The sequence below is a fragment of the Mobula hypostoma genome, chromosome 8 (assembly GCF_963921235.1).
Source record: "Mobula hypostoma chromosome 8, sMobHyp1.1, whole genome shotgun sequence".
In the NCBI taxonomy this organism is placed as follows: Eukaryota; Metazoa; Chordata; class Chondrichthyes; order Myliobatiformes; family Myliobatidae; genus Mobula; species Mobula hypostoma.
The window spans coordinates 3494891-3507458 of NC_086104.1; the positions used below are offsets into that span (position 1 = coordinate 3494891).

Consider the following 12568-nt stretch of genomic DNA (forward strand, 5'->3'; position numbering starts at 1 on the left):
AAGAGATTTTTCACAGTGCTTAACAAAAGTATATTCCAGTCAAAAGTAAGGACAGTAAGTGTGGGGAGAGCCAGCCATGGATAACTAAGTAAATAAAAGATAGTATCAAATTAAAAGCTCATGTGTACAAAGTCGCAAAGAGTAGTGGGAGACTGGAGGCTTGGGAAAACTTTAAAAAGCAACAAAGAACAACTAAACAAGAAATAAGGGAAGATAGAGTATGAAAGTAAATTAGCACAAAATATAAAAACAGATAGCAAAAATTTTTATGAATATATAAAGCGGAAGAGGGTGGCTAAAGTCAATGTAGGTCCCTTGGAAGACGAGAAGGGGAAATTGATATTGGGTGATAAGGAAATGGCTGAGGCATTGAACGACTGTTTTGTGTCGGTCTTCACGGTGGAGGACACGTCTAATATGCCAAAGGAGGATGTTATGGATGAAATGGAAGGTGAGGACCTCGATAAAATTACTGTCACTAAAGAGATAGTGATGAGCAAACTAGAGGGCTTGAAGGTAGATAAGTCCCCTGGTCCTGATGGGATGCATCCCAGGGTGCTGAGGGAATTGGCGGAGGTTATAGTAGACGCGTTGGCAATCATTTATCAAAACTCTATAGACTCTAGGCAGGTCATGACGGATTGGAAGACAGCAAATGTCACGCCACTTTTTAAGAAAGGACGTGGTGCACATCAGTACCAATGACATAGCAAGGAAGAGTGAGGAGGTCCTGGACAGTGAGTATAGAGAGCTTGGTAGGAAGTTGAAAAGCAGGACCTCGAGGGTGGTAATATCAGGATTGCTACCTGTGCTAGGTGCCAGTGAGGGTAGGAATAGGATGCTCTGGAGGATGAACGAGTGGCTGAGGAACTGGTGTAGGGAGCAGGGTTTCAGATTTCAGGATAATTGGGACCTCTTCTGGGGCAGGTGGGACCTATACAAGAGAGACGGGTTACACTTGAACTACAGGGGGACCAATATCCTTTCAGGGAGGTTTGTTAGTGCTGTTGGGGAGGCTTTAAACTAGATTTGCAGGGGGATGGGAACCAGAGTGCCAGAGCTGACAGTGTGGCTGGGGTGAAAATAAATGATGTTAAAAGTTCAAGCAAATCCACTAATAGAAAAGTTGTGAGTGGTGGTAGAAATCTTCTGAGGTGTATATATTTCAATGCTAGGAGTATTGCGGAGAAGGCGGATGAGTTGAGGGCGTGGATTGACATGTGGAATTATGATGTTGTAGCAATTAGTGAAACTTGGCTACAGGAGGGGCAGGACTGGCAGCTTAATATTCCGGGGTTCCGATGTTTCAGATGTGATCGAGGCAGAGGAATGAAAGGTGGGGGAGTAGCATTGCTTGTTAGGGAAAATATTACAGCAGTGCTCAGGCAGGACAGATTAGAGGGCTTGTCTACTGAGTCCTTATGGGTGGAGCTGAGAAACAGGAAAGGTATGGTCACATTAGTGGGATTGTATTACAGACCACCCAATAGTCAACGAGACTTGGAAGAGCAAATCTGCAGAGAGATAGCAGGCAACTGCAGGAAACATAAAGTTGTGGTGGTAGGGGATTTTAATTTTCCATATATTGATTGGGACTCCCATACTGTTAGGAGTCTAAATGGTTTAGATTTTGTAAAATGTGTTCAGGAAAGTTTTCTAATACAATATATAGAGGGACCAACTAGAGGGGCTGCAATATTGGATCTCCTGTTAGGAAACAAGTTAGGACAAGTGACGGAAGTCTGTATAGGGGAGTACTTTGGTTCCAGTGATCATAACACCATTAGTTTCAACTTGATCATGGACAAGGATAGATCTGGTCCTAGGGTTGAGGTTCTGAACTGGAAGAAGGCCAAATTTGAAGAAATGAGAAAGGATCTAAAAAGCGTGGATTGGGACAGGTTGTTCCCTGGCAAAGATGTGATCGGTAGGTGGGAAGCCTTCAAAGGAGAAATTTTGAGAGTGCAGAGCTTGTACGTTCCTGTCAGGATTAAAGGCAAAGTGAATAGGAATAAGGAACCTTGGTTCTCAAGAGATATTGCAACTCTGATAAAGAAGAAGAGGGAGTTGTATGACATGTATAGGAAACAGGGAGTAAATAAGGTGCTTGAGGAGTATAAGAAGTGCAAGAAAATACTTAAGAAAGAAATCAGGAGGGCTAAAAGAAGGCATGAGGTTGCCTTGGCAGTCAAAGTGAAGGATAATCCAAAGGGCTTTTACAGGTATATTAAGAGCAAAAGGATTGCAAAGGATAAAATTGGTCCTCTTGAAGATCGGAGTGGTGGGCTATGTACGGAACCAAAGGAAATGGGGGAGATCTTAAATAGGTTTTTTGCATCTGTATTTACTATGGAAACTAGCATGAAGTCTATGGAATTAAGGGAAACAAGTAGTGAGATCATGGAAACGGTACAGATCGAAAAGGAGGAGGTGCTTGCTGTCTTGAAGAAAATTAAAGTGGATAAATCCCCGGGACCTGACAGGGTGTTCCCTTGGACCTTGAAGGAGACTAGTGTTGAAATTGCAGGGACCCTGGCAGAAATATTTAAAATGTCGCTGTCTACAGGTGAGGTGCTGGAGGATTGGAGAGTGGCTCATGTTGTTCAGTTGTTTAAAAAAGGATCGAAAAGTAATCTGGGAAATTATAGGCCAGTAAATTTAACGTCAGTAGTTGGTAAGTTATTGGAGGGAGTACTAAGAGACAGAATCTACAAGCATTTGGATAGACAGGGACTTATTAGGGAGAGTCAACATGGCTTTGTGAGTGGTAGGCCATGTTTGACCAATCTACTGGAGTTTTTCGAAGAGGTTACCAAGAAAGTGGATGAAGGGAAAGCAGTGGATATTGTCTACATGGACTTCAGTAAGGCCTTTGACAAGGTCCCGCATGGGAGGTTAGTTAGGAAAATTCAGTCGCTTGGTATACATGCAGAGGTGGTAAATTGGATTAGACATTGGCTCAATGGAAGAAGCCAAAGAGTGGTAGTGGAGAATTGCTTCTCCGAGTGGAGGCCTGTGACTATTGGTGTGCCACAGGGATCAGTGCTGGGTCCATTGTTATTTGTCATCTCTATCAATGATCTGGATGATAATGTGGTAAATTGGATCAGCAAGTTTGCTGATGATACAAAGATTGGAGGTGTAGTAGATAGTGAGGAAGGTTTTCAGAGCCTGCAGAGGGACTTGGACCAGCTGGAAAAATGGGCTAAAAAATGGGAGATGGAGTTTAATACTGACAAGTGAGAGGTATTGCACGTTGGAAGGACAAACCAAGGTAGAACATACAGGGTTAATGGTAAGGCACTGAGGAGTGCAGTAGAACAGAGGGATCTGGGAATACAGATACAAAATTCTCTAAAAGTGGCATCACAGGTAGATAGGGTCGTAAAGAGAGCTTTTGGTACATTGGCCTTTATTAATCAAAGTATTGAGTATAAGAGCTGGAATGTTATGATGAAGTTGTATAAGGCATTGGTGAGGCCAAATCTGGAGTATTGTGTTCAGTTTTTGTCACCAAATTACAGGAAGGATATAAATAAGGTTGAAAGGGTACAGAGAAGGTTTACAAGGTTGTTGCCGGGACTTGAGAAACTCAGTTACAGAGAAAGGTTGAATAGGTTAGGACTTAATTCCCTGGAGCGTAGAAGAATGAGGGGAGATTTGATGGAGGTATATAAAATTATGATGGGTATAGATAGAGTGAATGCAAGCAGGCTTTTTCCACTGAGGCAAGGGGAGAAAAAAACCAGAGGACATGGGTTAAGAGTGAGGGGGGAAAAGTTTAAAGGGAGCACTGGGGGGGCTTCTTCACACAGAGAGTGGTGGGAGTATGGAATGAGCTGCCAGACGAGGTGGTAAATGCGGGTTCTTTTTTAACACAAGAATAAATTGTACAGATACATGGATGGGAGGTGTATGGAGGGATATGGTCCGTATGCAGGTCAGTGGGACTAAGCAGAAAAAAGTTCGGCACAGCCAAGAAGGGCCAAAAGGCCTTTTTCTGTGCTGTAGTTTTTATATGGTTTCTATGGACGTAGGCAAAAGATGGGCAACTATAGGCCAGTTAGCTTAATATCTGTAGTTGGGAAAATGCTTGAAGCTGTCATTAAGGAAAAAATAGCGAAACATTTAGAAAGGAGTGGTTCCATTAGAAAGATGTAGCATGGATTCAGAAAGGGCAGTTCCTGTTTGACAAACTTAGAGGACATAATGAGTGCAGTGGATAGAGGGGAACAGGTGGATGTCATATACTTGGATTTCCAGAAGGCCTTCGATAAGGTGCTGCACAAGAGACTTATAAATAAGATACGGATACATGGAGTTGGAAGAAGTGTATTGGTTAACCAATAGAAGGCAGAGAGTTGGTATAAATGGGTGTTTCTCCAGTTGGCAGTCAGTGGTGAGTGGGGTGCCGCAGGGGTCGGTGCTGGGTCGGCAGCTGTTTACTATTTACATTGATGATTTGGAAGAGGGGACGGAGTGTAGCATAGCAAAATTTGCTGATGACACTAAACTGAGTGGAAAAGCAAATTGTACAGAGGATGTGGAGAGTCTGCAAGGGTATATAGATAGGTTAAGTGAGTCGGCCAAGGTCTGGCAGATGGAATACAAATTGGTAAATGTAGATCATCCATTTTGGAAGGAATAATAGAAGAGCAGATTATTATTTAAATGGTGAAATATTGCAGCATGCTGTTGTGCAGAAGAACTTGGGAGTGCTTATTCATGAATCGCAAAAAGTTGGCTTGCAGGTATAACAGGTTATTAAGAAGGCAAACAGAATGTTGGCCTTCATTGCTAGAGGGATTGAATTCAAGAGCAGGGAGGTTATGCTGCAACTATACAGGGTACTGGTGGGGCCGCACCTGGAGTACTGCGTGCAGTTCTGGTCTCCTTACTTGAGGGAGGATATACTGGCTTTGGAGGCAGTGCAGAGGAGGTTCACCAAGTTGATTCCAGAGATGAAGGGGTTAACCTATGGGGAGCGATTGAGTCACCTGGGACTATACCCTCTGGAATTCAGAAGATTGAGAGGGGATCTCATAGAAACATACAAAATTTTGAAAGGGATAGATAAGATAGAAGTAGAAAAGTTGTTTCCATTCGTAGGTGAGACTAGAACTAGGGGACATTGCCTCAAGATTCAGGGGAGAAGATTTAGGAAGGAGATGAGGAGAAACTGCTTTTCCCAGAGAGTGGTGAATCTGTGGAATTCTCTGCCCAGGGAAGCAGTTGAGGCTTCTTCACTAAATGTATTTAAGATACATTAGATCGGTTTTTACACAGTAAGCGAATTAAGGGTTATGGGGAAAAGGTAGGTAGATGGAGCTGAGTTTACCGACATATCAGCCATGATTTTATTGAGTGGCGGGGCAGGTTCGATGGGCCGGATGGCCTACTCCTGCTCCTATTTCTTATGGTCTCATGTTCTTATGCTTTCCTAACCACAGGGTCAACCTGCGCAACAGCCAGATACTTGCCAGATAGTTTCTGATACCATCAAAACTGGCCTTTCCCCAATTTAGAATCTCAACTCACGGACCAGATCTTACTTTGAAATGAATGACACTGTGAACACTAGATGCTGAGTGTTCCCCTACACAAACTTCTGACACCTGCCCTGTCGCCTTCAGATAGCAGATCCATTTCTCTACACACTTTATTGGGATTTCTTCGTATTAATGAAGGAAACTTTCCCGAATGTTTTTGACAAACTCTATCCCATCTATTCCTTTTACAGTGTAGGATTCCCAGTAAATATGTGGAAACTTAAAATCACCCTTTAAAACAACCTTATGTTTCTTTAAACAGTCTGCGATCTCTTCTCTGTTCCTTTAAATCCCAAGGATTGTTGAGTTGTCTGTAATGCAGCCGCATTAACCTGGTCATACATTTCTTATTCTTCAGTTCCACCCGTAACGCCTCACTAGACAAGTTCTCCAGTCTGCCCTGACAGAGTACCGCCGTGCCTTTTCACCTGACCATTAAAGCCACCCGTCCTCCTTTAATCCCTCCCGCTTTGTCACGTCTAAAACAACAGAACCCTGGAATACTGAGCTGCCAATCCTGCCCCTCCTGCAACCAAGTCTCACTAATGGCTGTGGTGTCATAATTCCATGTGTTGATCCATGTCCCGAGCTCATCCGTCTTTCCTACGATACCTCTTGCATTAAAATAAATGCAGTTCAGGACTCCAGCCAGGGCATGCTCAACCATTTGATTCCTGTCTTTGTCTGATGTCTTACCAACGTCTGTCTCCACTAACCCTCCATTAACTCTTCTGGCACCCTGGTTCCCATCCCCCTGCGACTCTAGCTTAATCTCCCCTGTGCAGCTTTAGCGAGCCTTCTATCAACTCTGTTTTGTAATTCAACGTTTCACACTTATTGTTTTGAATTTACAGTAATTGTAGGTATTTGCGCTGCATGCTGACCAATATTGACTCTTCCATAGTAACTCCATCGTCTGGCACCTTGTCCATCGCCCTCTCTGCCTAAGTGTTCGTTGTTAGTGCTGTCAGAGACCCACTTTCTGACACTCTCTCTGGCAATGTGTTCTGGTATTCCTGCTCTCTGGTTGAAGAGGACATGGCATATCCCCTCTGAATCTCTTCCCAATCACCTGAAGTACATTTTCTCAAATTTTATCTACCCCTGATATGGGGATGAGTTTTTTGCAGACTAAACCCAGTCTAAACCCTATAGATTTTGGAAAGGTGCAAAAATAACAGGGTTGTTATCATGGGTGACTTTAACTTCCCTAATATTGATTGGCACCTGATTAGTTCCAACGGTTTAGACGGGGCAGAGTTTGTTAACTGTGTCCAGGACGGATTCCTGTCACAGTATGCTGACAGGCTGAATAGGGGAATGCCACACTAGATCTAGTATTAGGTAACGAACTGGGTCAGGACACAGATCTCTCAGTCGGTGAGCATCTGGGGGACAGTGACCACCACTCCCTAGCCCTTAGCATTATCATGGAAAAGGAAAGAATCAGAGAGGACAGGAAAATTTTTAATTGGAGAAGGGCAAGCTATGAGTCTATAAGGCTGGAACTTGCGGGTGTGAATTGGGATGATGTTTTTGCAGGGAAAAGTACTATGGACATGTGGTCGATGTTTAGGGATCTCTTGCAGGATGTTAGAAATAAATTTGTCCTGGTGAGGAAGATAAAGAATGGTAGGGTGAGGAAACCATGGGTGACAAGTGAGGTGGAAAATTTAGTCAGGTGGAAGAAGGCATCATACATGAGGTTTAGGAATCAAGGATCAGATGGGTCTATTGAGGAATATACTGTAGCAAGAAAGGAGCTTAAGAAGGGGCTGAGGAGAACAAGAAGGGGGCATGAGAAGGTCTTGGCGAGTAGGGTAAAGGAAAACACCAAGGTATTCTTTAATTATGTGAAGAACAGAAGGATGACAGGAGTTAAGGTAGGACCGATTAGAGATAAAGTTGTGAAGATGTTCCTGGAGGCTGTGGAAGTGAGCAAGGTCCTCAGCGAATACTTCTCTTTGGTATTCACCAATGAGAGGGAACTTGATGATGGTGAGGACAATATGAGTGAGGTTGATGTTCTGGAGCATGTTGATATTAAGGGAGAGGAGGTGTTGGAGTTGTTAAAATACATTAGGACAGATAAGTCTCCGGGGCCTGACTGAATATTCCCCGGGCTGCTCCACGAGGCGAGAGAAGAGATTGCTGAGCCCCTGGCTAGGATCTTTATGTCCTCGTTGTCCACGGGAATGGTGCCGGAGGACTGGAGGGAGGCGAATGTTGTCCCCTTGTTCAAAAAAGGTAGTAGGGATAGTCCAGGTAATTATAGACCAGTGAGTCTTACGTCTCTAGTGAGAAAGCTGTTGGAAAAGATTCTTAGAGATAGGATCTATGGACATTTAGAGAATCATGGTCTGATCAGGGACAGTCAGCATGGCTTTGTGAAGGGCAGATCATGTCTAACAAGCCTGATAGAGTTCTTTGAGGAGGTGACCAGGCATATAGATGAGGGTAGTGCAGTGGATGTGATCTACATGGATTTTAATAAGGCATTTGATAAGGTTCCACATTGTAGGCTTATTCAGAAAGTCAGAAAACATGGGATCCAGGGAAGTTTGGCCAGGTGGATTCAGTATTGGCTTGCCTGCAGAAGGCAGAGGGTTGTGGTGGAGGGAGTACATTTGGATTGGAGGGTTGTGACAAGTGGTGTCCCACAAGGATCGGTTCTGGGACCTCTACTTTTCGTGATTTTTATTAATGACATGGATGTCGGGGTAGAAGGGTGGGTTGGCAAGTTTGCAGACGACACAAAGTTTGGTGGTGTTGTAGATAGTGTAGAGGATTATCGAAGATTGCAGAGAGACATTGATAGGATGCAGAAGTGGGCTGAGAAGTGGCAGATGGAGTTCAACCCGGAGAAGTGTGAGGTGGTACACTTTGGGAGGACAAACTCCAAGGCAGAGTACAAAGTAAATGGCAGGATACTTGGTAGTGTGGAGGAGCAGAGGGATCTCGGGGTACATGTCCACAGATCGCTGAAAGTTAATTCACAGGTAGATAGGGTAGTTAAGAAAGCTTATGGGGTGTTAGCTTTCATAAGTCGAGGGATAGAGTTTAACAGTCGCGATGTATTGATGCAGCTCTATAGAACTCAGGTTAGGCCACACTTGGAGTACTGTGTCCAGTTCTGGTCACCTCACTATTGGAAGGATGTGGAAGCATTGGAAAGGGTACAGAGGAGATTTACCAGGATGCTGCCTGGTTTAAGAGTATGCATTATGATCAGATATTAAGGGAGCTAGGGCTTTACTCTTTGGAGAGAAGGAGGATGAGAGGAGACATGATAGAGGTGTACAAGATAATAAGAGGAATAGATAGAGTGGATAGCCAGCGCCTCTTCCTCAGGGCACCACTGCTCAATACAAGAAGAGATGGCTTTAAGGTAAGGGGTGGGAAGTTCATGGGGGATATTAGAGGAAGGTTTTTCACTCAGAGAGTATTTGGTGCGTGTATTACACTGCCTGAGTCAGTGGTGGAGGCAGATACACTAGTGAAACTTAAGAGACTACTAGACAGGTATATGGAGGAATTTAAGGTGGGGGGTTATATGGGAGGCAGGGTGTAAGGGTCGGCACAACATTGTGGGCCGAAGGGCCTTTACTGTGCTGTACTATTCTATGTTCTATATGTCCCTCATAACTTTGTACACCTCAATCGTCCCCTTGAGCTCCCCTGCCCAATGGAGACCAGACTTAGCTTCTCCAGTCTCTCCTCATAACGGAACTGTTTCATCCCAGACAACTTCCTGGTGGAACTTCTGTGTTCTCCCACTGTTTCATTCAGATTCAATTCCTTTCCCAACCATGTTTGATTCAATATTATTGAAAGAAGATACAAAATAAAACGTTACTTACCCTTTGGGCGTCAATCTCTGTTGAAAACATGCCCATTTTTTCACATAGCATATTGCTGTTACTAAGATGACCAGTACAAGGATACTGGCGAGAATACTGGCCAAGACTTTCCAAGACACACCTTCATCTGCTTCTGAAAAATAGCAAAGATTGAGGTGGAGTTTAACATTGGTAATGTGAATTGTCCTTTGAATGACAGGTTTAAAATGTGAACATTGGAGGCCGATAGTTCTCCCTGAGACATCTCATTAACAGTCAGTAAGGGAGAGAGCGCCGTGCTGAAGGATGGACTTACTGTGCTGCTATTGTAGGGAAGGAAAGAAACATCAAGGTTATTATTCATAATAACCTACTTAAAGAGCATTTTTCATACAGACAATGTCACCCATGGGATAAGTACAAACAGGAAAATAAATACATATATAATCATGAAAATAGATTAGAAGCATGGTTAAATAAATGAGTCTTGATCTGATATTTAAAAGTGTCAACCGAGTCTGCATCCCTTATAGTTTTATGAGTTACAGTTTACGAGCATTGTTCAAAAAAGTTGATCTGTCAATTATCTTTTGAGGGAGTGTGGTAAACCATATATATATGTTGTAACTGGGTTACCTGTCTGGACACGCCCCTCTGCTGACTGCCCCTGTGGCTCCACCCACAGACCCTGAATAAAGGCGATTGCGCCACTGCTCCCCCTCTCAGTCCAGGGTAGATACTCAGCGTGGTTGAGGTCATATTTTGCTGTTAATAAAAGCCTTTCAGTATTTACTCTACTTCCAGACTTTCGGAGTAATTGATAGTGCATCAGGGAGATTGTTTACATTTAACAGGCCGGCAGAAGAAGACCAGAGAGATCGAGCAGGATTATAAAAGAAAAAAACAATTATGTTATGTACTTTGATCTCAGACCATTAAGAGCTTTAAAAGCAAGAAAGAGAACTTTGAAATCAATTTTTAAACATCCAGACAGCCAGTGCTGAGTAGCTAGGACGGCGGTGATATGCTCCCTCAGCAGTGGTGTTCTGAATGAGTTGAAGTGTGAACGTTAATAACACTGGCTAGTTTCTATAATGACCTCCATCTGCAATGTTGTTTATTTCTCTCATTTTAATCAAAGGTGCAGGTTGTGAAACTCCAAGGGCAGTGACACTAATGTTTGCTACCAATTAATTCCCTGGTGGCCTCCAGCACAGACTAGTACAGAGTGGGATAAAAACAGAATATGTTGGAAAAACTCAGTCATTCAGGCAGCCTCAATAGAAAGGAAAACAGTCAATATTTCTGGTTGAAGATTCTTCATCAGAAATGAAAAGTAGATAGTCTAAATAGCAGTGAAGGCTGGGAGACAGGGAATGTCTGTAATCGAGTGAAATGACACAGCCATTAATGGAGAGTTAACACTCCACCCATCACTTCCCAGCTTCTTACCTCATTCCCCCCTCCCCCACCCCCCACCCACCTGGCATCGTCTATCACCTTCCAGCTTGCCCTCCTCCCCCCACCCACCACACCAGCTTTTTATACTGTCGTTTTCCCCCTTCCTTTCCAGTCCTGAAGAAGGGTCTTAGCCCGATAGGCTGACTGTTTATTCCTCTCCATAGATGCTGTCTGACCCATTGAGTTACTCCACCATTTTGTATGTGCTGCTTTAAATTTCCAGCGTCTGCAGAATCTCTTGTGTTTATTCACTTCCATAGATTCCGCCTCACTTGCTGAGTTCCTCCAGCTTTTTTGTGTGTGGCAATGGAGAGTGGAGCTACCTTGTGTGACATGTTGTTAATATTGTAAAATCTGTTGGTGTTATACAGTCTGGCCTACTGGTCAGGTGCAGATACCCAAAATATACAAAGGAAAGACAAGAGAGAGAAGAATGGTGACACAATACTAGACCTGACCTGGTTCAAACAGGAAAAAAGACTAAATTATCTGAAGTTGGAGAAGTTCATTATGAGTGCTGCAGATTGTAATGGGTCCAGACGATAAATCTGTTGTCCCTCAGCATACATCACCCCTGTAACAATGCAGGAGCCCAGCGCAATGCTTACTCACCTGATTTAACACAAACAGTGTATTTCAAAGTTCAACATAAATTTATTATCAAAGTACATATTTGTCACCAAATACAACCCTGAGATTCATCTTCTCGTGGGCATACTCAATAACTCCACAATGGAATAATAACCATAATGGGTAATCACGACCAGAATCAGATCCTTGGCCTTGCTGACAGTGACTAAGAGATTGTTGTTATGGCAGATTTTCAATCGATGTTGATTCATCTCCACCTTTGATTTGGCCTACGACTCATTCATTCACTGTATGTTCTGATGAACATGTGACAAATAAAGCTAATCTTTCTCTTTGGGAGGTCAAGACAGAGAGTCAGAGTAGGAGTGAGATGGGGAATGAAGATAGCACACAACTGGAAGCTAGGGAGGTGAGAATGGGAGGGGGAGTCACCCCTGTGGACCAAGTGCAGGTCCTCTGCCAAATGATTATCCAGTCAGTGTTTGGTTTCTCCATGGTGGAAAAAGCCACATTGTGAATACCAAGCATATTCACGCGATGAAAGTGTCCCCGGGAATCACTGCCTTACCTGGAGTGACTGTTTGAGTCCCTGAATCATTGGAAAGGGACAGGAGTTGTAGCTCTGTAGTTGCATAGGAAAGTGGCAAACAAAGTTGAGTGACAGGCAGGCAGAGATGAGTGGACCAGGGTATCAGGAAGAGTGCGGAGGTAAATATGCATTCAGTGGTGGAATCTTGTTGGAGATAGGTCTCTCTGGATTCCATGTGATCCAACCTTCCAGAGCAGCCTACCATTTGGAAATTTATCAAAAGCTTGTTGAAGTCTACAAGTGCTCTGGCTTTCTCATCTTTCTTGGTCGCCTTATCAAAAAGCTCATTCAGGTTTGTAAGACATGATTTCTCTTGCACAAAGCTTGCAGCTACTTCTGATCAATCCCCATCTATTCAGAAATGTATGAGTTTTCTCTCAGGATTCTCTCTGGTAGCTTTCCACTGATATTGACTGGTCTATAATTCCTAGGGTTCGCTTTGCCACCCTTAAATATAGAAACAATATTTGCTACCATTCAATATGCTGGTGCCTCATTGGTGGTTGCTAACAATGATGCAAAAAGCAGCCATTCTCAGA

At 43.5% G+C, this 12568-nt stretch overlaps 1 protein-coding gene across 2 annotated transcripts in view; it reads right to left on the minus strand.

Annotated features, from left to right (window-relative positions):
• Positions 1–12568, minus strand: part of LOC134350338 (uncharacterized) — a 63331-nt gene that overhangs the window by 14655 nt on the left and 36108 nt on the right. For both annotated transcript variants that reach the window (XM_063055402.1, XM_063055401.1), the window contains exon 4: positions 9410–9542. In XM_063055402.1, the coding sequence (XP_062911472.1) occupies positions 9410–9542 (133 nt within the window). The remainder of the gene's footprint in view (positions 1–9409; positions 9543–12568) is intronic.